Source organism: Corapipo altera, unplaced genomic scaffold (genome assembly GCF_003945725.1).
Source record: "Corapipo altera isolate COAL_440 unplaced genomic scaffold, ASM394572v1 271, whole genome shotgun sequence".
Lineage (NCBI taxonomy): Eukaryota > Metazoa > Chordata > Aves > Passeriformes > Pipridae > Corapipo > Corapipo altera.
This window is the reverse complement of record NW_020884935.1, coordinates 562908-587876: the sequence shown is the minus strand read 5'-3', so window position 1 is coordinate 587876 and position 24969 is coordinate 562908. Positions and strand designations below refer to the sequence as shown.

At 45.8% G+C, this 24969-nt stretch overlaps 1 protein-coding gene across 2 annotated transcripts in view; it reads left to right on the top strand.

Annotated features, from left to right (window-relative positions):
• Positions 1–24969, top strand: part of SSH2 (slingshot protein phosphatase 2) — a 95708-nt gene that overhangs the window by 16260 nt on the left and 54479 nt on the right. Inside the window, exons 1-2 of one of the 2 annotated variants that reach the window (XM_027660349.1) lie at positions 9396–9416; positions 14378–14421. In XM_027660349.1, the coding sequence (XP_027516150.1) occupies positions 9411–9416; positions 14378–14421 (50 nt within the window). In that variant the 5' untranslated portion in view covers positions 9396–9410. Of the gene's footprint in view, positions 1–9395; positions 9417–14377; positions 14422–24969 lie in introns of those variants that run through there. The other variant, XM_027660347.1, reaches the window with a different exon arrangement.

The window sequence follows — 24969 nt, the reverse complement described above, 5'->3', positions numbered from 1 at the left end:
TGAGCTGAGGGAATCCTCATTTGGCTGGTCACCCGAGCTTTCTTCAAGAGCATTAGAAGGATCTACAGCTTAAGTTCATCAGAGGGCTGACCTGCTATGGTTTTAATGAGATTTATTATACCTGTACCTGTTAGATTTTGTGGCTTTGATCTTCAAAATGATCTGAATAAACTTGTTAGTAAAAGCAAAGCTGTTGACAGAAAATTGACTCTTTACGGAACCTGCCCTGTGTTAAGAGTATTGATTTTTGGAGTTAAAATAACTTCCCTTGTGGCATTGGCATGGAACTTCTCTGTGGTGTTTGGCAAAGTGCTTGTGTCCATGTTTGTCCTCTTAGCTCCTCCAGTCCCCCCTCTCAGAAAACCACACTGATCAAACCCCGATATCGCAGCCCAGGCTTGGAGAGGGTAAAGGAAACAAATCTGGAAGTTAGAGTGGATGGGTGGTTGTGTGTGAATGTTATGGATACAGTTGCATTCCTAACACACACAGGAGAGATTGGGAGGGGTTGGTCTTGGCCAAACATAAATGTGTATTTTCCTAAAATTGCCTCTGTTTTGCATAAAATTTTGACAGCATTTAGTGATTTTCATTAGCTTAAAAAACCTGAGAGTTCTCAGTTTGCTCCAAAACAAGGTCCTGTGAACTTTCAGCTTGTCCAATATCTGTGGACTCAAAGGGAATCCAGAGGCACCGGAGTGGTGTAGATGTGCACTGGTTATGGTTGAGTGAAGGCAGCACTGGGGAGCATGGGCAACATGAGCAGGGAAACTGGTGTCTGGAATGAGAGTATCTGGGTCAGCCTCCTCGGGAGCTGCAGGACACGTGAGATGCTGCACTCGTCTGCTTAAACTTCCCTCAGTTTGGTGACTTCCACAGAGGTTTAACAGGGCCACAGAAGATGCAGCTTGACAGGCCTGCAGCAGAGGTGGCTGCCGAGCACAGTGATTTGACTTGTTCCATCAAGATTTGGCAAGCCTGGTGACTGGTGAGCTCTGGGGCTGTGAAGAAGAATGTGGCCTGTCAATAACACAACTCATCAGCTTTCCCCTGCTGGCACTGGGAGCCTGGACATGCAGCTCTCGGGTCTGAGACAAATGCATCGCTGGGTGTAACGCCTTTCCTTTTTTTTTTTTATAGATGTACCTATTAATGGAAGCAGAGAGCATAATGTAGTCTTAAAATAGCTGCTCCGTGAATGCAGAAACATTCCACTTCTGACTAATGGGCCATTCAGAATGAGCATTTAAATGTGCACCAGAGACCGAGCGGTGGCTCCGTATCCACGCGAATGGAGTCAGAAACGTGCTGCAGAGCAGAGCTGGGCAGGCACCCGGCTCCCTGTGCTGTCCTCTTACCCCACACCTCCTCACCTCAGTGAGTTCTACCCTGGGAGGCAGAATGCATATCCTGCTTGCTATCTCTCTGGTTAGGCAGCAAGCTGAGGGGGCTGTTCATTCTCACTGCTCTCAAGACTGAGGATCTTGGAAGCATGAGGCTGATAAACAGTCCTCAAAACCAGATTTCTCTTTCTCTTGGTTGTGAATGACCAGGAACACAAAGAGCTTATGGTCCGAGTCCTGGCTCTAGTGCATAGATTGGAGAGCTTGGCAAGCACCAGGGAGCCCATGTGCAGTGTTTTGACTCTGGCAGGCAATGCCTGCTGCTCCAGAGCCTCTGGCCCAGCTTCACAATGAGAGTAAGATACACAGATACGTGCAGGGGCTGCGGGGGCAGGATCTGTGTGGTCTGTCCTAAAACCTGTCCCAGCTTAAGGATTTCTCCAGCAACTGCTCACTGCCTGTGCAGGGGAGGGTGCCAGGTTACCCAGGGCCTCCTCCCAGGGGACAAGTGCCATTAGAAGTCACTATGGTCTCACCTGTCAGAAAAGGACAGGCTTTCACACAGCCACTTGTCCTGGCTTTCTGTGCACTGTTTCTCTGCATGGGAGGGAATGGGCAAGACTCTTCTTGGGATTCCTCTGTGCCTTTACTGGGTGTGTTTTCTTCACTGGGTCAGGCTGTTGATGCTTTGTGTGTAATGAGACAGTCCTCGTGGTCTGCATGTGCTGGGTTGTGTATGGCACTGGCCTCTCCTGGCAGGCTGAGGGTGAGGACTGGCTCCCTGCTCCTAGTGCTGCCTTTGCTCTCCTGCCCACAGGCTCAGTGCCAAGGGAGCTGCCTGGGCCAGACCAGCCAGGCAAAGTCTACAGAGGTGATTTTCTTTTGCTGATCAGTGTTGCTTTTCCAAATCCCACATGGCCTATCTGGCTGTAATAGTATCTCATTTAGAGCTGACCTCAAAGGCAAGTTCTCCTCTACTCCCAAAAAAGGGAGGTTTTCACATAAGGGCTTACACTGGTTTAAGGCAGCTTTATCTTAGTATAGCATAAACCTGTTTCTAGTTATCTTTAGGCAGAAAGCAACTGGGGGATTTGGATTGGACTGGATGATTGATTCCTGCTGATTTAAGCAATCCATAAGGAGTACCTTTTGCCCTTACCTAGCTAATCTTGATTTCCCTTTCTGGCACAGGCAGCAGCAAGTATTTATGCTGTATTGTCTCTTGCAGTGGGACAAAGTTCTGGGAAGTGCTGTACTCTGAGCATTGGCTTCTGCAGCTCTGCTCTTCAGGTGGTTATTTATGCAAGGCACTAGCCAAAGGGAAAGGGGAGTTTTAACTGGATTAACCTCAAGAAGAGAGTGTGGGGATTTAAGGATTAATGAACCAAAAGCAGCCAGCAATCACTGACTTAAAACCTGCTGTAGAAGAGCCAGTCCCTACAGACAGGAAATGCAGTCCTTCCCTACCTGCACAGCGTTGAAATCAGCAGTGTTTTTACCTTTGAGGTATTAAAGAAGATGGTCTTGGAGGTGCAGGGTAGGTATAGAGTGTTTTCTCTCAAGACTGGTGTATTAATGGAAAACAGTTCGTAATTGGCAACTCTTTAACAAAAAACTAGTGAACCACTGAGTGCTCAGATGAGATCTTAAACCTGGCACTCAGAAGGTATGTTGGTGGCTTGCTCCAGTATAATGAGAACATCTGGTTTTCATAGACTTGTAACTCTTCTGACTTCGTGCACTCCCCTTTTACACCTTCTTCCCTTGCCTTCAAGTGCTTCTGTCATCCCATATATTTTTTTTTCCACTGATGCTGTTATGTATCCCCTGCAGGGAAAATCCTGGTAGATTACCAGATTGATAGAAAGATTGGGAGGTGTGGGAGAGATCAACAAAAACCTGTTACTAAGGAGACACGAGTTTTAGCACTGAGTCTCTAATGGCCAGTCTGCCGAAGGGGAAACAGATGGCACAAAGGAGGCTGGGATTACACAGACAACTACTGCAGGGCCACAAATCTGATACATCCACTGAACTTCCTGGGGTCAGGCAAATCCAGGCTTGTGCCAAGGCTAATGTGGTTCCTTTGCCTTTGGCACAATGTTTCTGTCCTAATGTCGTTAAAGGCTGTCCTGGACAGTGGGCTTCTGCCTCAAACATTCCTGCTCCAGGGAACAGCCAGGTTTGGCACACAGTGAGGGCAAGTGGCTGTGTGGAAGCGTGTCCCTTTGACAGGTCAGGCTGTACCCACTGCCAGTGGTACTTGCATCCTGAGAGGGGGAAATAACCCTGAATTCTGGTTTAGTACAGCTTTTCTCCTATTACTGATGCACTCGTGTAGGAAAGTGACTTCTGTGCTGGGAGAATGGGAGGATGGATGGCAGCTCCGGTCGCTCCTGGCTTTGGGCACAGCCTGGCCTTTATTGCAATATAATGTTTCACAGAGGCTTAAGTTTCAGGAGTGATGCTCCCAGCTGTGCTGCTCGCCCGACGCCTGCTTCCCTGGCTCCTGCCTGCTCTCCAGAGGGACGTGACATGACACTGCAGGTCTGGACTGAGCAGTGGGCAAATAAGCAAAGGCAGAATTCATCCTGGCCGAGGAGAAACAGTGCTAGAGTCACTTTTGCAAGAGGCTAATTAAGATCTGGTTTTGTATTTAACTTTCAGGCTCTAGAGAGTGTTGCAGTAAACAGGACACTGATTCGTTAATAGTGGGAGAGTGCTGGATGACTACAGTACTAGAATTAATAGCTTGACAGCATTTCCTTTCCTCCTTTTCTCTCCTCCCACAGCAATTTGGACTGATACCCAAATAAACAATAACAAATAGATTTTTGGAGGAGCTGGCTGGGAGAAATAACAAAAGTCAAGGGTCACTCATTATGCAAGTTTGTTCTGCTCATATTTGACTCATCCAGAATACCCTGTTCTACTCCTCTGCTTCATGTTCCTTTTTCTTTTTTTTTCTTCAACCCCTGTTGACAAGGTGTCATTATATTTGCTGCCTTGCTTTAGTCCCTCAGAAACTCCTTAGACCCTTGGATCTCCAGCTGCTGTAGGCGTGCAGTGCTGGAAGAGCGTAGGCAGAACTCTACTGTGGAGGAACAGCGTACGAGAGCCTAAAAACCAGCTCCTGTCAGGCAAGACAATGGCTCTGGCTTAAGCTCCAACTACATGTGACTAATACCTGGGTGTATTTGGTAAAGAAGTGAGTGATTCTGAGCAGTTTATAACCGTTGTGTCCCAGTTCTAGCAGCAGTGGTCCCCCACCAGAAGTGGGGCAGCTGGGAGGCTGTTGTGCACCCCGGGGACAGCGGATGTGAACAAGGAGAACACTTTGTACCTTGTGATTCTCTCTGCAGTGTCTTGCCAGGGAATATCTTCAGGCATTCCTTTCCCTCTGCTCTCCACAGGCTCTGCTTTGTGTCCTGCATGCACAGAAAGCTGTCCCAGCTATTCCTTTTGAAGTTTCGCCTGAAACACTTGGGGTTTTTCCCTACCCAAATGGAGGCTAGAGGTGAAGAGGCGTTGCTGCCAATGCCTCTTCTGATATGGGGTCTAAACTCCTGCTGTTGAAGCTCTACCAGCCACTTCTGTTCTAGATATGCCACTGCAATAGAGCAGAGCCTCCCCGACTGTGCTCCTGCTTGAATCCAGGGTTATGCAATAGCAGCCTGTGAGTGCCAACGCAGATGCTGCTGCATCCAGACACGCTGTACAGTGTAGTTGCTTGGATACCTCTTTTTTGTTGTTATTTTTCTCACAAATGCTAGGTAATAATTTGCAACTTGTACCGTTGAACACCGTTTCAGGTTAAGCAGTGTAAAGAATCTGAAATATTGATGACTTCCTCTCCACAACGCTTCTTACAGGTTGAGCATTGTGGAATTTGAAAAGATTGAGCGTTGCTCTGCTGCCTTTTCAGAATCTTTATTTCCTCTTCATAAGTGTTAAATAACTTCCCCCTTTGAGAATATCTTTCATCCAGAAAATCATCTCTTAATTATTGATGCAATATACCAAGGGCCCTGAGTGGCCTGGCTGCCAGGGCTTATATTTCGGGTCAGTCACGAAGATTTCTGTGCTGCTCCTAATTCCCTGTGTTGTGTGTTTGTTACGTCAAGAGGAGATTTGACAGGGGCTTGCAGGGATTGGATCTCGGAGGAGCTGAGTGGGTGAGAGTCTCCTGTAGCATTCTGGCAGAGAGAAGGATGCTTATGTGTTACAGGCAGCCCTGGGCTCTAAGAGCATCCTGCAGAGCTGATGTGGGGTGAAGGTGCAGCTGAACTGTGTCTCAGAGATGGCTGTGTGTGATTTCAGTAGTAGAGTTTGAGGCGAGCTGTCAAAATGAAAAACCTATGACTGGTTATGCTGCTGCTGCCACTGAGGAATTGGACTTTTAACAAGAGGGCTGTGCTGGCACAGCTTTATTCTGTGGACACGACTATGACATAACTAAGAGTGGTATTCATTTCTTATCCCATTATGGGAATAGTGTATTTTATGTATGTTGCAGGTGGATCAGCATTGCTTTAGTGATCCTGCTGTACACTCTGGAAAAAGTCAAAGCTCTGGAGTTATAGCTCAGAGCCCAGAATAACTCCCTGGTTTTTAATGGAGATAACTGCAGCAGGGATACAAATGAGTGTGCACCAAGGTAAACTAGATGCTAACAGGAAAATGGCTGATTGCAAGACAAAGACCCTTCCCTTTGCAGTGTACCTCCCTTCCTTCCACCCTCCTCCTCCTAAAATAACCCTTCAGCACGAGGAGTGAAAACCAAATATTTCCCTTTTTAAAAAACACGTTTAATGTTTGTTCATGTCAATGGGAAAGTGACTTAAACCAGAAGCTGGTGTTGTGCATCTGCCATGTCTGATCTACCTCCTTGTTCCTTGTAATGCTTTAGTGTTGCTCATGGATGATAAAAGATTATCAGCTGCTGTTCCAGGTCTCCGACTTCTCTGCATCTGGCTCATTAGCCAGTTTGCTTTTCTGGCTCCTTCAATCTTGTTTAATTCTAGCTGCCACTTTTTTAATGCAGCAGTTGAGGAGACTCTCTCTCTCCAGCTGGAAACAGGCCCAGCTTCTGAGGTGAAGATGTGAGCCCTGTGGGTGAGGAGGTGCGTGGCCACGCTGCCCTGGAAGCTCCCAAGGGCACCGGGAGGTTGAGCAAGGTCTGTGTATTAACAGGTAGTGACTGGAGAGGGTCTGAGGTGTGAATGTCCATCCTGCATAATTGCAGAGGGACAATTTCATGCATGCAGATGTGTCAGCCTGCATGAGTGGATAATGAAGGGCTGCTCGTTGTGGTAACCTGTGGAGCTGGGATTTCATTTTAATCACAGCCTGGTGGTGGTGTGGAAGCCCTGCCCTGAGATTCACCAGTGTACACATGCATATCTTTGGCTTGGTCTTAAACTATACCCTTGATGTCAGCAACAGTTCCCAGTATGAAAACTGGAGTTCCACTGTTTATACAGTGAGTGAGTTTTCTCACACTTGGCCCATCACCACCAGCATTTGTGATTGTTCTAGGGAAACAAATGCTCCTAGATTTTAAGATTTCCAGTGGACAGTGTTATTAACTTTGCCTGAAAGGAGATTAGGCAGGTACCTTTAGGGTTCTGAGAGGCTTTAAATCCAGCAAAGCATCATAATTATGGTAAATACCTGCCTTTTCTGTCATACTCGGGCAGTGCTGAAAGCCCTTCTGAAAGTCAGAGGAAAGGTCCATTCAGGGAGACAATAGTTTTGCTGGTTTTTCTTTTCCCTAGTGTCTGTAAGTGGCTGGGGGTGATATGCTGCTACAGTTTTAGAGAGAAGTTATATTAATACACCTTTGGTGTAGGAATATTTAATGTGAATATATATGTACAAGGTTTGTATTCTTTTTTTTTCCCGTTGGGTGCGTCTCTGATTAAGGCAAAAGCTGTTGTACTGCCCATCAGGCAGGCTGATTTCACTGCAGAAATGTAGTTGACAGTAATCTGCTTTTTAATCTGTTCTTGTGGTGTAGTGTAGCAGGCTGTGTCACACTGTATTTCTCATCCTGACTCTTGTTGTACCAGTTGGAGGCTTGTAATTTTTGTCTTCAAGTGTTTGAGTTTTAGTTCTGCAGTTTTTAGTGAGGCCTGTTCTAAACAGGGTTTGCATAAATCCCTTCGCTCCAGCGGGAAGATGAAAGCTTTGATAAGGAACTTGTTTTTTTCTCTCTCCCGAGCAGGAGCACAATGTCTTTGACCTAAATATACCAATTACTGGCACAGCAAAGTGATACAGAAAACAATCCGGAAGGAATGCCAACCTCTGAATGAACACTTGGCTGCAGAAAGCTGCTGCTTGTGTGGAACCTCAAACCCAGAAGAAATGTGAGGCGGAAAACAGCTCCCATTCAAAATATTCCATGCAAATAGTGAGGGGTGAGAGAGAAACTGCTGGAGAAAGCTGCTCGTTTACCCCTTACCCCTACAGCTTTGGAGAGCTAAAAGCACTATGCAAAACACAGCACAGTTCTCCCCTTTCCCGTTTGTGGCCTCCTTAGCTCAGCGTTTTGAAGAACTTTTAAGTCAAACTTAAAGGCTTCCTGGTAGCAGCTTCTATTTTAAAATGTGTTTGATGGCAAATGTAAGTATTTCAAAAAGTAGCAATGAGCTAGCTCTCTAGAGCATGCTGGGTGACTTCATTAATTAGTTTCATAATTTTTATTAATGGTCAAGGTTAACCATCTCAAGAGACTGCAGGATTCTACAGTGAACTGGTTTTCAGTTCAGCTCTGAGACCTGTCCTCTATCAATGAGTATCTTCACATCACTACCATGTTGATGGTTTCCAAATTACACTGAATAAATTGGTTCACACAAACTGCTGCAGATTTTGAGTTGGTTTTTTTCTCCATGTTTCAGCTGTGGAACTTGCAAACTCTGGCTGCCCATTATTTTTGTGATCAAATCACCCTTTTTAGTACCAAACTGCTACTAGACATGGTCAGACTGGAAATGGTACCTGCTAGGGTTCTGTATCTCCCCTCCAACCCCAGAAGTTCTAGCTGGTGAATTTATATGTAATCTTGGGCTTTTTGCAGGAAGAAAGGGAACCTTTTATCAACCCAGCTTTTGGAGTCAGCCCTTGTTTCACTTTCCCAGCCAGTGTTGTTGCTGGCACTCCAGCCATACTGCAAATGCAGCATGTGTGGGCTTTTTGCTAACACAGTTTATTTAAGAGATTGATACAACTCAGACTTCTGCAGGGAAGTCCCTCTGCCACAGAAATGTGTAATAGATATTTGGCAATCTGACTCAAACATTTGTCTTGCTTTGTTCCAGTAGGAGATTTGAGATTATTGATAGGACCAGCATCTGTCAAATATTTCATCTTGGAAGGCGCTGAACTTCATTTCTGTGTGACGTCCACACACAGATCCTGGTCCCTTGGACTTCAAGGGCCTCCATTCAGTTGGGCATCTAGTGCCAGTTTGGTGCAGATGTTGGATACCCCAGGGCATCTCCACTGTCACCACGTGTCTGTCAGGAGTTGAGCTGAGCCCTAAGGAATCTGATCGTCCGGTGGATGCTCTTATCTCTGTGTGCCTTGTATTGCATTAGAGGAGAGGCTGTGGCTGCAGCAGTGGCACCCTCTGCAATACTCGACCAGACTGGGTTATCCATGCATTGGGAAATACTTGTGGGAGGGTGGCTTTTGTACTGACTTGCTTAATACTTGCTGGCACACAAGGAGAGCTCCCGTATGGAGCAGTGTGCAGGGCTCTGTGTGGCTGTAGCCCAGACAAAGGGACACTGGGACACTGGTGAACACTGTGAAGAGGAGCATTTGCATGGTTTAACAGCTGGATCAGTGCCTGCATGCACAGCCTCTGATTCGACTGAAGCAGCTGCCTTCTTCCCAGCAAAGGTCACGTTCGGCTCAGAGGCACTTGGTGTGCTTCTGAACAACTGGACGGGATCTAGCCAAGGAAAGAGCAGGCAGGGAACTAAGAAACTGCTCATTAATTACAGTCCTTTCCTTTGTAGTGCCTCCTTTGAGCCTGGGTCTAGAGCTGCCTGCAAGATGGAGGTTTGGCCATATTAAGTGGAAAGCCTCTCTGAGGCATGGCTACATCTGAGTGTTGCTGTGGGTTTGGGGGATCTATATTAACTAATCTTCTGTTGCATGAATAAGAAGTCAAAATTTAGAAAATGGAGAAGGGGAGAGAAGTTCTGTAATGTCTGAAGTGTTCACAGCTACGAGCAACGTGTTGACTTACGGTGAAAACTGTCTAAATTGTCAGTGCTCTCTTGATATTGGTGGCTGTGACCACTCACTCCTGATGAAAACACTTCCCAGGCATTGTCTATACAGTCAGGTATGTTGGCATAAAATCACACGTAGCAAGCAGTTATTAAATGGGAATTCTTTTAAGGTTTGGAAGATGTATTTTTAGGGTGTAGTCTGTGTGAAATGTTCCTTGGTTAAGAGAAATGTAGTGATTGTGAGGCGCATGACTTAGGCTAATAATCACATCTTACAGTACAGGAACTTGCTGTGATGTTCCTCATGTTAAATCCAGGCAGACAACTCCAGTCCCTGTACGTAAGAATGGAGATTGAATCTTGTTTATCATTACATCAGTCTGCAAAAAGGAGATTTATAAGAGCAGAATTGTTTGCGTGACATGGAGTGACTCCCATTGTATAGAACAGAAGAGCACTCCAAAATTTCTCTCCTCTCCCTTGCCCTTTTGATGACAGATATTTGGCAGTGGATCAAAGCACAAACAGGATTAATGTTTTGCATATTCTGTCCTACATGGCCTGAAAGGAGCAGAGATGGAATTTTTCATCTTTCACTTTAAACTGCATTTAATATCGTGGCCTAGTTTAGAGCTACGCGACTCATTCCTTCCATTTCCCCTGAGGCCTCTGTTTCTGGTCAAGGAAAGCAGGGCATGACTCCCTCTGGAGCTCATCAGTGCTGCTCAGCTTCCTCCTCCGTGCAGGCTGCTGGAGGAGGCTGCTTTGAGGCTGGAGCAATCCAGCATCAGGAATCTCCAAGAAGCATTTGTGGAAGCTGCCCTCTCTTGAGTCTGTCGCTGTGGTTGCAGTGTGGGTGCTGCAGGAGCACGGGGAACCTGGGAGTGGGGCAGGATCCAAGGTTCCTGCCGCCACCTGTGGCAGCTGTGAAGGTTGGAGTGGATCAGTGTCACAGTTCACACCTCCAGATGGCTGGGTTTGGTGTCCAAGGATGATGTCCTAGCATGTTCCTTCTCAGAGATGTCCTCAGAAAGGAATGTTTTTATGTGCTTTTTGGCTGGTGAATTGTCGCACTGGCAGCAGTACGCCTTCTTTAGAAATACTCTGGAAATGGCAAGAAAACATGAAGGTGCTGGTTTTAGGGGTCGTGTCAGTGCTGGAGTCTTGTTATATTGGAGTCATTTCCTCCCTGGTGCTGCACCCGAGCGGACACATCCCTGTCCTGCCCTCCCCTCTAGCGGGATGACGAGTCATTGCAGCCCGTTGGGACTCCAGTCACAGAGTACGGGGATGTTTTGTCCCTGCAGAATTTTATAGTGACCAGAGCACAGCGCAGAGATCTGTAGGATGGGAATGGCAGCATGGACTGGTGGTGGGATATATGAAATATAGGAGCATTGGCTGTATCTTCTTTCACACCCTCTGTCTGTGTTCTCATGGATGCATTTGCAGAGGAGACAGTTGATGGGCTGAAGATGATTCAGAAATCTGAATCTGACCACTCTGTAAGTCCAGATCAAATCATGAGGCACAGGGAAGGAGTGGGCTGCAGCTGGTCAGAGTTGCTGAGGAGAAGAGCAGGAGGTTGCTGAAGGTTAGTTTTGCTCCAGACACCATCCCAGGTACTGTCACTTGTCTACAGTTCTGTTTTTGTAGACAGTCAGCTATATTCTGAGTAAATGTGCTCCTCACACAAATCTGCTACATTTATGTCTGATATCAAAGAGACGTGAGATGTAAGAGCTTCAGCAGAGACAGATGGTGACTAATTGGGCCATGTCTGGCCTCCTCCACACTGAGCTCTTGAGGGCTGAATTTTGAGGGGAGCTAGGATAATGATCTGCATATTTCTCCTCTCATTTGTGGAACTTTTGGCTATGGCATACCAGGCTTGCCAGTTGCTGTGACCAGGATTTTTCTTGGCATGTGGAAATGGCCATTCATTATAATACTAAAAATGTTTGCATAGCTTGGGTTCCTGAGCGGCACAGTGGAGATTTCAAGTGCTCTTTCAGTTGTTTTGCTTTACTGTGGGTTTGAGGATCTTGTTCTCTAGTCAAATACACACTTTTGATCTGCTTTGGCTTATTCACAAACCCCATCGTGTCTTTAGCTAACCTCTTTCCCTCCCCTGACCTCTTCCTCTTGCTCCCACAAGTCAACTTGTTGTCAGCCCACAAGGAACTCAGTTGGAGCTTGTGCTCTGGCAGCCTTGCCTGCACTTCCCATAATGGGGGCAAGAAATTAATATACACTCTCCTGGGAAATACCAGTAATTAGGATTACAAATTTAGGAGAAGAGGAGCAAGGCAAGGAGGTATGAGAAGTATTTGGGACTGAAGTAGACTTTGTTTGCTTGCTCTAGAAATGCAGGTACTTACTGCCTCCATGCATGCAAGATAATTTAGCACTATCAAACTGCTTGGAAGTACTTGATGTCTTACTTCTAAAACACTGCTGTTACCATCTGTCAGGCCAAAATAGGCCAAAAGGGAGAATGAGCAGCATTGAATATCTGCTGCCCCTGGGTGTCAGTTAAGCAACACAGATGAAATGTGTGGAGAGTTTGGCTGTGTGGGGAGCAAGGGTGGCCAGGACAGCTGTCCAGTGTCTGGAGCTGTGGACAGCAAACGTTCTGACCCAGAGAGGTCCTGAGCCAGTGTGATTATTGCAAAAGCTGGAATAATGGGAAGTGACTCCACGCCATGGGATTCTTCTTCAGCAAGGCCAGCCTTGGGTCTGGATCCCAGAGGGTGTCCTGGAGTGTCCTGCCAGTGAATGCTGATGTTTCATCTCAGGAGCAGGGGCTTGTCTCCCTGCTCTGAAGGAGCTGCTGCTGCTATGGTGGCTGCTCTTCATCTGCACCCTTGTGAATGATGTGACAGCTCCTTCTCTGTTGGCTGTGGAGTTCATTGGTGTTTTCACCTCGAAGGGGTCAGGAGTGCTGCCTCCCTTATCAAAGTGGCTGAGCTAATGCTAAGGTGTGATGAGTAGAAGGTATTCCTGCCAGCTCTTGCTTGTTGTAGATGGTCTGCAGGTTTTAGCTTGAATTTGTAGTTGCAGGTGGCTCCAAGTGAACAGCTTCATGGTGCAGTGGGGCTCCAGTTCTGTTCTTAGAAGACCAGTAGCAAGCAGTATTTTCTAGTCATTCTTATATCTCATAGACCCAGTTCATTTAAATAAGAGTGAAATAGAACATCCAGCAGGAGCACCTGCATTTAACTGTATTAAAAAGTGAACTGAATGGGACCTTTGTCTCCAGTAAGCACAAAAAATGTAGTTCAAAAGATTCTCAGGAAAAAAGCACCTGCTGATACCATTATCTTACGGAATCTGAACTTTTCCACTCCTCCCATTTTCTGAGCTTGACACTTCTATGTGTTAGTTTCTGTAGGTTTTTTTCAATGTGTCTATTCCAGAATCTTTCCCTCTCCTGGTGCTTCCCTTCCCCTCCTGCCCTGGGCAGCAGGTAGGTACATGTCCTCTTTGGTGGGGCTGAAACACTGGCTGAGGGACATGCAGTTCCTCATTTCCTTTTTCCACTGACTGCAGTTGGAATTGACATTTATCTCGTTCCACAGCCTTCCCCTAGTCCATGAGATCCCTTACACTCCTTTCCTTAGTTTCTGTCTGTGTGCCATGGTACATAAAACAGAAAGCACCGTATGCGTGTGGAGCAGCTTCCAAACCGCTCTCCTGAAGCAAACTGAAGAGGAAGAAAAGGATAGTTTCCCTTCTCAAAAGAGCTATATAGTCTTCCCTGGGGTTGTTCATTGGAGAAAGTTATCAGAGCACACTGAGGAGGAGTCTGCAGGGGCAGTTCTGGGGAGGAGAGCACTGTCACACTGTTGGTGTAAATCCAGCTCCATCCTTGTGTCAAACACCATCATTGTGACACAGGTCTCTTGCAACCACCTGCTTGCTGGTTTGTGGCTTGAAAAGCTGATCACTCCACTGGAGAGGAGACCTGCAGGAGGGAAGCCCAGAGCAACCAGGAGGAACAAAATTCTCTCTTTGCTTCCTGTGTCACCTTGTGCTGAACTCTGCTTTCCATGGGATGCCCCTGCCCTGACTGAACCCTTGGTGTATTTTAAAATGGTTTTGTTCTGCAGACCTGCACATACATAGTAAGTTCTCACTAATAAAATCGATCCTGTACCCCATCTCCTGTGCCTGGCAGTGCATATGTAAATGTACTGTGAAGCAGAATTAATTGCTGAGATCTCTCTGCTGAGGTGTTGCTTTGGGCTAGGTAGGCCTAGTAAAATTCCACAGCACATTAGAGATTATGCATATTAATTTCTCATCTAAAGCAGCATAATGTGTCAAATTTCGCCTTTCTAGTCTATCTATGCTCAGCCAGTCCTATTTGTCAGGTTTATTACTTGCTGGTTTTGTGGATTTTTACACTTGATTGCTGACACTGGACTATGAATTAATATGATCTCCATAAAGGTAATAAAAAACCCAGAGTTTTTGCCCAGAAGTGAACTATGTGTTTGGCTCTTGGCTTGCCTTGTTTGGCGGGGGTCACTGGAAGTCCGTGCAAAAACAGGCAAAATCCTGCAGGGGCAAAAATTCCTGTAGAGTTGAGTTTTTAAAAGGGTTTTGAGAGAACATGAAGTGACAGCTGAGCTGAAAGTGAGTTCTTCTCTAGTGACAGCTGCGTGCAGAGGCAGGGAGAGTTTCCCTTGCCTTATACAATCAAACCAGTGAAATGCAAGTCTTTGCTTCCTGCATATATTAAAGCATATTAATGACTTTCTCCTTTCCTTGTGTGTGCAGGAGGCAGACAGTGGGGAAGAAGAATGCCGGTCCCAGCCCAGAAGGTAAGATTGTCACTTGAGGCTCACGAGAGTCCTCGAGGATACCTCCCTGTGTGAAACGTTCCACAGGGGGGGTTTTGGTTTTCTGGCATGTTCTGCAAACACCCATTGTTTTCTGCCTGATGTTGATGTTGCACAACTGTCCTGTGTGAACACTGAAAAACAGATTTGGCTGTGGCCTGAATGATGCTCCCAGTAAGGAGGTTGCTGCAGCAGGAAATGGAAGAAGTCAGATTTCACACACACACACATCTATCTATCTATCTATCTATCTATCTATCTATCTGTCTATCTATCTATATCTATATATCTACAGAACAGCTTTCAAAGATGTCATTGAACATCTTCTCCAGACTGTTGTTTCCATCCAGCAAAGGGGTGTTTGCCTGCAGACATGCTCTGAATAGAACAGTGATACTCCACTTCTCTGTGCATGGGGAGACTTTGCTTCTATCCTGGTTGTGGTGTTCCTTAGCTCCCTCCAGTGTCCTGTGTTGTTTCTCAGGATTTGGTCCAACATCAGAATATTCTGAGAGGCATAACCACACTAATGAACTCTTGTTCTCTGGTTAAAAAGTCCCTGTTGCCATCAAGGGGGATCCTGTGCCACATGGGCACCTGCTGCTTAAATACCATGTGGATATTTGCTACTGATGCAGGTAGTCCAACATCTGCTCCAAATTTAGGACAACACTGAGAATTTGCAGGGATTTATTTTTAAATGGGGTTGTTTTGCAGGGAGATGTTCACCTTTTGTAAACACTGATTTCAGTTGCTTCAGGAAAAACCAACATTGAAACTCAGCTGATTGAAGGGTGACAAGTATTAATGCTGATTTTTATAATGTAATTACAGTTTGAAGAGTAAGATTTCTTGGAGTCTTGTAAGCTTTGTCTCCTTTCCTCTAAACCTTCAAAAGAATTATTTCAGCTAAACTTAATAAAAGTAAAAATTGTATATATCAAGTGACTTCTCCAATGGCAGGAGCACTTTCTTGGCTTAAAATGTTGCAGTCAGATTTTATGAAAGGCTTAAGATTCCCTCCAGAGGGAGTAAAGGGGAAGTGAAGGTGAAATGGTTTTCCCTTTATGAGCTCTCTGGCTGTTACATTTCTTTGCTTAATGTTGTTTGTGAGAGTAGGTAGTAACAGAAGCCATAATACCTAGCATTTAAAATACTTAAACAAGATTTGGGCTTTGAGTCTGGGGCCAACTTGGATGAATCTGCAAAAGAAAAAGCTGTCCTGGTTGCACATTCCCATGATTTCACTGTAGTTCTGTGATTGTGTGGCTCAGGGAAGGTAACTGCTCTGTTTACTTCAGTCTTATACCCTTAAATGATGATTTAAGAATTGCTGTTTCTTCATTTTACAGCTTTCATGACTGAGAGGAAAGCTGGAAAGCACAATTCCCGAAGGCTCAAATTGAACTCGGCTAAACTCCGATTTTTCATTTCACTCTTGGCCTTCCAGCAGTCACAAGATCAACTCATGACTTGATCTCAGTATACATAATGTATTGGAAGGGATGGGAGCTATTTAATTGTTGTGGGCACTTAGCAACAATTGTAGGTTAGGTCCGAAAAGAGCTTTTTTTTTTTTTTAATATATTTGAAATAACTTCCTGCGGTAGGAAATGACAACCTGCTGTTGATGTGGTGATCTGAACTCCCTGACTCCTGTTACTGGGGTCAGAAAGCTCACTGAAACCAAGCTCCTTCTTGGGCAAAACAAGGGGGTGGGTGTTAAATGTGTTTGATTACAGTAGGATAAAAATAATAGAGTCAAATGGGGTAAGCAGTGAACCTGGAGTCCTGCTGTGGAGGAGCAGCAGATGCCTATAAACAGCTCTTGAGTATATCTAATCCCCAGGAACATAGCAAGTAGAAGCTATTAAAAATCCAGACAGTAAAAAGGCAATGGAGTGAGTTGGGCTTTAAAGGAAAGGTGCTGCAGTGTCTCCAAGGCAGAGCTCTGCAGCAGGCTGACATTCCTCACTGCCTGCCTGGGCAAGGCTGGGCTGGTGAAGTTCTCCTGAGGTGACCTGGCTGCAGCTACAGTCAGTGGTCAGTGTTTGGGGTGGGATCTTTGCTATTGGTAAAATTCTTCTGACGAGAGACCTTTAGTCTCCTGCAGTCCCATAAAATGTGCTCACACGCTGCTTCGGCGTAGCAGGTCGGCAGCAGGCACGTCCAGACTCACCCTGTTAACTGGACACTGAATGCAGGAGTGCTGCTGTGGTAGTGCTGAAAGTGTGTTTGGGTTAATAAAATCACTTCTCAATAGGATGTTGGTGCACAGAGGTGTTAATGCTTGAAAGGGAGTGAGCTGGAGACCAAAGCATGGAGCCTTCATTTCCATTCCTGAGTCCCCACATCTCTGCAGAGTCTAGGGATTGCTGTTTCAAAAGAAATGTTGCACTAGTCCTGTGGTTAGCAATTTCTAGATAGCTTCTGGTGTTATTTTTCTGCTGTATATCTTCCTGATGAGATATGGGATATATTTTGAGGTGAAGAGGAACACACAGAAAAGCCTGGCAGCAGGACAGCAGGAGTGACCAGTGCTTGTTGAGCTGAGGCTCCGAAGAGCAGCAGTCTAAAATGTCCTCCAGAGAGGCAGAGAAATGAATTCCAAACAGGAGCTTAAACTTGTAGGAAGTACATCAACATCATCATGCCTAAATGAAATGATCTGTCTAGTTGCTGATGTGCTGGAGCTGTTTAAGATCTGACACCACAGAGGGCTGTGGTTGCATGGACTTGGGTCTTGCAGACTAGGGAGGACTGTGAGAAAATGTTGTTTGAACTTAAACCTGCTCTACAGAGCAGTCAAATGACGTGACAAGTCTGCACTTGCCAGCACCATTATGGAGTGAGGAGCTTTCTGCTTTGGGATTCAGCAGAATCTGCCTAAAGCTTTTCTTCCAAAGATGGAAAGCGCTATCAGAGTGCAGAAAGAGGGTTCTGAAAGTGTGCTCTGCAATCGTCCTTGGAAGATGCTTGAAATGGCACTTCCTGGCAAACTCTTTTGTGTTGATGCAAAGAGGGATGGTTTGCTTTCCTAATGAGGAAAGTACTTGTGTACAGTGAACATGGACCTAATTTATACAAAGATTTCTATCTGCTAATAAAAATCCCAGCAAATTAATGCTGCAAATACCTGAAGCTGAACAAATAAGTGAAAACCAGCTTGGCTGCTGGAATATTTTTTATCCAGGCCCTGCTCTGGGGGAAGCCCAGGAGGGTCTCCATGCCTGGCTGTAGCTGTGACCATTCCTGCAGTTTATGGGTGAGATCCCCAAAGCCCTGACAGGGATCCAAGTTCTTGCTCTGGAGTCCCCGATCAAGCCAGTCCTTATTGGGTGTCTAACTCCTGGCTAACGGGACTAAGACAGAGTGCTGCATAAGCAGATGTCTTCAACAATCTATTTATTACATTTATTACCTTCATAGCTATCTTCTGACATTTTTATTAGGCTGTCTGGAGGCTGTAGAGCTGCCTGGCCTGCACATCTCTCCTGTCCCCAGACATGCTGCTGCCAGGCTGAATACACTCTTAATGGAGCATCTGCGTTACAGTCTCTTTGCAGCATCTCAGTGTTGTTAAAATTTACCTAAAATGCACATGTATTGAGCTGTGAGTTGTGTTTACACCCACTGAGGTATTGACATTCAGGTTTTGTGTGCTCTGTGCCAAGGTTTTAAGGATTCAGCATCTTTGATTTGCTGACAAACGACATCTCCGGGCCCGGGGCAGCAGCGATGCTGCAGCCTCTGTTGGATTTGCTGTCAGGATCTGCCGGTTGCTTTTTGGGTTTATGTTTTAAATGGTGCCTCTGTTTTCCACACCATCACGGTTTTACCACTTCTGTGTGCCTTGAAACCGCTCTGGTTGCTGAAATGTGGCGTTGAGGCTGCTCAGTAACTGCTGCATATAAAACTGGGTGAGCTGTACTGCCTGGTGAGGCTGCTGGGGACTTCAGAGGGATTCTTTGAACTTTTATGGCCTGGCACTGGGTTGGACTAAAGTCCATTTACTCAGGTAAAGGTGAAGAGCCTGTCGTTCCCTTCAGGTGCCATAGAAAGCAATTAGGTCCTGCTTGAAATCTGGGGCTTGTTAACTGAAAATATTCTCAAAAGGTGCTTGTCCTCCTCTCTTTAAGTGGGGGCAAGAGCGTGGTGTTAAAATACAATTTATAAAGAAAACCACACCTTTTGCAGCCCAAGTATGCTTACCTTCTGGTTTGTTTTTTTTAGTCAAAATAGTTCCTTCCAGGAGTCAACTGGGAAGGAAAGCAAATCAGATTATTGCCATGATAACAGTGGGATGTGCCAAGATGCCTCAAGGTCTCAAGCTGTGAGTAAATACCTTTGTTGCAGGAGCGGAAGACCACAGTGTGATGCAGGAGCTTATAGTTTATAACAGCATAAAAATTGTTTTTCAGATAGTAAGTGGAATGGGTGCATGTGTTTCCTTGTACAGGGCAACAGCTGAATAAATTCTAAGCCAACCTGTTGGATTTTTAAACTGAGACCTGGTGTAAGATGTGTGTGAGTCCCCATGAGGAAGAGGGGGGTCATTCTGTGATACTGAATTGACTGCACTTCAGAAGGCTCATTTACACTCCACACTGAGACGTGTGGAACTGCAGCACCCTGTGACTGCTGTGACTTTTGGAGATGTGTATCATCACCATTTGGTGCTCCTGACACTCCTGGTTGTCCTTAAAGCCTATCTGGTGTTACAAGAGGCACTTCCCAAAACCATGCGCTGTGAGTTCTGGCAACCAAACCTTCCTTGTGCTGCCTTTGCTTGCTGCTGCAGCTGCCAAACGTTTGCTCTGTTGGTACTTGAACAGTAGCTGAGTCTTCTAATGGGTGTGCAAGACAGTTTGATAACTCCAGATCTTGAGTAAGAGGGGACCGTGTGCGGTGTACAGGAAAGAGTGTGTTTATCCATGCCGGAGATTACTAAGCTCCTGTAGTATGAACCTTATCTTTAGAATGTGTTTCCTGAATCCATCTTTCTGTCTTTCCTTTCAGTGACAGCTCAGCCTCTCTGTGGCATTTACTACAGCTGCTTGGGGAGAGTGTAATACCGAGATAAAGAAGGGTTCTGGTAATCTGCCAGCTCTGCTGACCACCAGAAAAAGTTCTGTGGGCCACACAGCACGATTATTACAGTGGGTCTGTGGCCTTCGTTTTTGAATACCAGCTCTTTTATCACCAAACTTGTGAGCAAAGCTATAGAACTGGCAGTAAAATTTGGGTTTATTGGATTAGTAACAGGTATCTGCAGGGCTAGTTCACTCCAAGGTCTGTGCAACTGTGCTTGCAACAGGTTCAGTCCAGTCTGATTACATACCTGTGGATCACAATAATGTGTGAGATGACTTCAGGTGTCATCTTCAGGCTGAAGGATCGAGCAGACTTGTATTGTTGAGTTACCAAATAACCAGATAAACATAGGGAGCTCGCTCCAAACGGGAATGCTTATGAAAAGTTTTATTTTAATTTGTCTTTCTAAGCTCATGAACGAAGGAGAATGAGGAACAAGGCAAAGACAAATTGGGAAGTAAAAGAAGTGAAGGTGGGTCTGATCCTTCCACTACCAAAAGGGTCTGGTTGGCACAGAGAAAGTTCAGAACAGCTGCTCCCCTGCACTTGTGCTCCTTCTTCCAAGGTTAACAAAGGAGGGGCTGACCAGGAGGTGCCATAAGGATTCCATACGTGCTTGTGTCTCCTGCTGAGCATGAGCCAGGTGCTCTACCCTAGAGGGATCTTAAGATTCCCGTTGCAAATAGAAAGGGAAACTCCAAAATTCCCTTTCCTGATCTTTCCTGGTAGGGCACCTTCACGAGACTTCAAAGTTAAACAGGAATCTTCAGAGTTTTCAGTGTTTTGTGGATTTCAGACACTTAAATGTATTTTGATAATCTGAGCCAGAGTTTCTGGGCTTACTGCTGTTCAGCTCTTTGGTATCTTTGCATCAGAAACATTCCTTTATAAAATTAGAGGGGTTTTTTTTTCCATAGGTCACTGAAATAATGCGTTACCTATTTTACAATTTCAGACGTCCTTTAGACACGTTTCCTTCATGCTGGACTTAAAGCAGTGCTGTAGCACTTTGCAAGGGTCTGAATTAACTTTTTAGTAGCAAGGTGATTGCAGGGAGTTTACATTGTAGATTTTTTTCATCTGAAGAGCTGGTTTCTTAAAGCTCCTCTGGAGTTGGTTGAATACACGTGGAAGGCAGCTCTCCAGAAAGCAGGAGAAGGTGGCTGTGACACAAGGTGTTTCAGCAAAAGGTGTGTCTCAGCATGTTACCCCTGTCCAACATTGGTGTTGCTTGTTGAGACCAGCGGTTGCTGCCTGTGTCCCTTTCCCTGCCCCTGGTGGCACCGCTCGGGTCTCTTCAGTCCTCTTTGCTTCGGGCTCTGTAAAAGTGGTGTAATTGAGCATTGACCTCTTTGTGTCAGACCCTCTAAGATTTATTGATAAGTAAACTATACAATGATTGGATGTGGGGTTGGTGAGGGAAGGGTTTAATGAAGTGATAATATTGCAAAATAGGTGTTGAATTCTCAACTAAGGAGCCTAATCATCGATCCTGATGGGCAGCTGACCAAACGGGCTTTAAAAGCAGGGGTTTGTTCTTTCAGTGATGCTTATCACCCTACCCCTGTACTTGTCTGATTTCTTTGCTCAGGAACTGGAAACAGAAATACTCTTTGACAGCTTAAATAACCAAATTTAGAATGTGGCTTCCTGTTCTGACTGGTTCTTCAGGATTCGAGTACAGTTTTGCGTGCTTTCCCTGTTCCTGCCTCCCCCCCCTTTTTTTTTTCATTTGTTTTAACTAGATATCGGCTCCTTTATAATTACTTGGTTAAGTTCCCCTGGCTCTGTGCAATACAGCTGGTGGATGTAAGCCCTGCCTTGGTGGGTGGTATGTCTCTTAATCACTGGGAAAGCTTTGTTTCTGTACTGTACTCAATCTCGCTGTGCCCTGCATGCATTGGCTTGTTTATGATCGCTGCTACTGAAATGGCTTCATGTTGTCCTGATAAATTGGACTGCACAGTACATGAGGCTTTGTCTCCCATGCTAAAAACATCCAGAAGACTTTTGACAGATTTCCCTCCGAGGCGGGGAGGCAGCAGCAGGAGAGGAGCACAGGAGATGTTGCTCTCAGCCCATCGGTCTCTACCTATTTACAGGTTTGCTGCACTAATTTAAGGCTCTGCCCAGATCAATCATCTGTTTGGACCTTAATCCACTCAGACTCATCCGTGGACTCTTCATTGCTGAAAACCACATGTCCTCAGAGCAAAAGGATGAATTAACCTCCCACCAAAAAAGCAGCGGCATCAGGTCGTTTGACCCTCAAGCAGCTCAGTGTGGCACCAGATTTTTCAAAGCTACCCCTTAGGACCTTTTTTTCCCCATCAGAGCTGATGCCGAGACAGCTGCCTTTGTGGGCAAAGCTTGAGTGTAGCTCCGGTGAGGAAAACAAAGCCCCACCTCTGCACACGGAAATGAACTTGCTACCTCTGCTCCCTGGCGGTGCCTGTGCGAGTCTCCAGTGCTCGGCTGCGGGCAGAGATGGGCTGTTTTCAAAATTCTGTAACTTTTCACAAACGCGGCCGGAAACAGCTGCTGAACAATAAAGAACAAACTTTCCACATGTGCAGTAAAGGTGGCTGAGCAGGCACAGCCGTGGCACCTCTCTCGGTAGGGAGAGGATGTGCTGGAGGTGAGGGGGAGGTTTGTTTGCCTATCGCAGCAGCTTCACAAGTTTTTTTCACAATCCCCTGAAAACATGGGTCTGGGCTTTGCATTGCCTTATCTGTGACACTGATGCAAATGATTGAGGACAAAATTCCTATGTCTGACAGCCTCCCACTGTCCCTTTTACCTTGAACATGACAAATGTTACTACTGTAGTACCTCCCACAGCTGGAAGAAGAGAAGAACATTCCTTGCTTTTACAGAGAGTACCTGGACTTCAGTCAAAACAGATTTAAAATAATGCCCAACCTTTCATATCCACTGGATTAAGTTTTTAGGGAGACTAAGGACAGTATATTGTGTTCATTAGAGCTCTTCAAAAGGAGAGAGCTGACAGGACCAGAGAAAGTCTTGCTGGTAGACATACTCTGAAATGAAAAGAGGTCACCAGGCCCCAGTGTAGACTAAGAATTGAACATGCCTAATAAGACAATCATGCTCCAGATTTACTCATTTAACACGTGAGCAGACACTCAGCAAGCCCCTGTGGGATAGGAGTGGGTGGAACACGGTGACACCCACACCTTTGTGTGGTCTGACAAGAAGCAGCAATTCAGCCTTAAGCTGTTGATCTTGGATGGAAACAGAAGCTTGATTAATGCCCTCTTTGCATGTGGACTATGTGCACTGACAGGACTGGGTGTCCATCTGTGAGCATGCCTCCTGCAAGTGTCAAATCTGTGCATGCCAGTGCCAAACCTGACCACAGCCCTTCCTCGTGACCTGTGGACTGAGGCCTGGGCTGTACGAGGGGAATGCCATTAGCAAGCTGCCAGTCCTGTGCAGAACACAGAACACTCTGTTACATCACTGCAAGATCAAAATGTGCTAGGATGCACATGAAAAGTGGAGTAGCTGAACTTGCTGGTGCAAGCTGCTGTGACGCTGTAGCTTTGGGATGCAGACACCGGGGCAGATGATGATTGTATAAATAAACAGTATATTGTCAGCCTTGGTGTCTGCCAGACCAAACACTACAAGTCAATAGGAGAGGTTTGTGCATGTGTTCTCCTTCACTCCCTTAAACTTCTCTCCAGAGGCAGCTCGGGTGGCTTTTCCTCTGCTCCCTCCTCCTGAAGTGCCTGTTCAGACATCCCTAACACTCTTCATTGTAGTTTTTTTCCATACTGCTTCCATAACTGGTTCTAGCTGCTGAAGTAGCTGTTAGTGTTACAAAGGTTTGGGGATGGGTGTTTTTACAGCGTGTGTGCTGTATGGAGCTGTAGTTTATTAGTGTGTGGTGTTCAAAGGTTAAATGGAATCCTGTTGCCCCACAAGCCCTGTGAGTCCTGTGCTGTGTGTTTGCCGCTTGCTCCGCACGGCCCTGCTGATCCTGTGACCTCCTGGGGAGTGTGAAACACCGACAGAACTCGGACAGGCAGTGCCCTTTTCCCTGCAGCAAAGTGTAATTTTGTGCACTGGGCGACTGGGAAGTACTTGAGACCCCAGACAGGCGTATTTACAACTTGTCATACAGTGATTAATGGCTCTGCTCACATGCTCTGTTGCGGCACCACGGTGATTTAGGCTGCTACCTGTCATCGCTGCAATTTCGTGCACTTTAAATTCTTCATGTATGTGTCCCAGCAGAGTGCACCTGCTTCCAGCAAGAAGCAGTTTCTTGTCTGTCTTGTGACCTGCTGCCCTCAACTCCCATCTTGTTCATCCCCTCGAAGCCCCTTCATTCTGCCTGCTCCTTGCTCCTGTGTGCTGGGAGATCAAAATTTTGGGTCAGTATTTTTGCTCACGTCTAAATGTAAGATGGAGCTTTGACAAAGAAATAGCGTTGTTCCTTAAGTCTGATTCTAAAAAGCAAAATACAAAAATAACACAGGCTTTGAGGTGCTGGAGCATGTCCAGACAAGGGCAACAAAGGTGGGGAAGGGTCTAGAGAGTAAGTTATGTGAGGAGTGGCTGAGGGAGCTGGAGGTGTTTAATCTGGAGAAAAGGAGACTCAGGGGAGACCTTCTTGCTCACTACAACTGCCTGAAAGGAGGTTAGAGCAAGGTAGGGGTTGTCCTCTTATCTCAGGCAAAGAGCAACAGGACCAGAGGAAGTGGTCTCAAGCTGTGCCAGGGAAGACTCAGGTTGGACATCAGGAAGAATTTCTTCTCAGAAGGGGTTGTCAGCCATTGGAACAGGCTGCCCAGGGATGTGGTGGAATGGTGGATAGGATGAACACCTCCCTGGAGGTGTTCAAGAAACGGCTGAATGTGACACTTAGTGCCATAGTCTGGTTGACAAGGTGGTGATCGGTCAAAGGCTGGAGTTGTTTTCCAGCCTTAATGAATCTGTGATTCTACACAGATGGGCAGTGGGAACTGAAATGTTAATCTCACTAACATACACCTGAAGGCAGTGCCAGTCTCAGGCTAGTTTTTCAATCTTTATGGCAATAAAACCAGGTTCAAATACCTTTTATTAGTGCAGATTTCTATATACGAATTTCTTTGAGGATTTCCTTCTTCTGATTTCCAAAGGTTCATAAAGAAAAAAGCTGGTGATATTTCTGTCATGTGGTCTCTTGGCATATGGGCATGCAGTGTGTGATTGTATTAATCCAGGACTAATTCATTTACAAATCTATTATCCATATGTTATGAGTAGCTGCTTGTAGTTAATCACTGCACTTGTTTTCAGCAGTTTTTAAGGGCTTGCCTTGCAATGTTGCGTGTAAGAAATCTGACGTGTCTGGACAGTATCTAAGTACATTTAGTCTTCTGCAATGCTTGAATAAAGCCCTTAAGTTATTAATTAGAATAG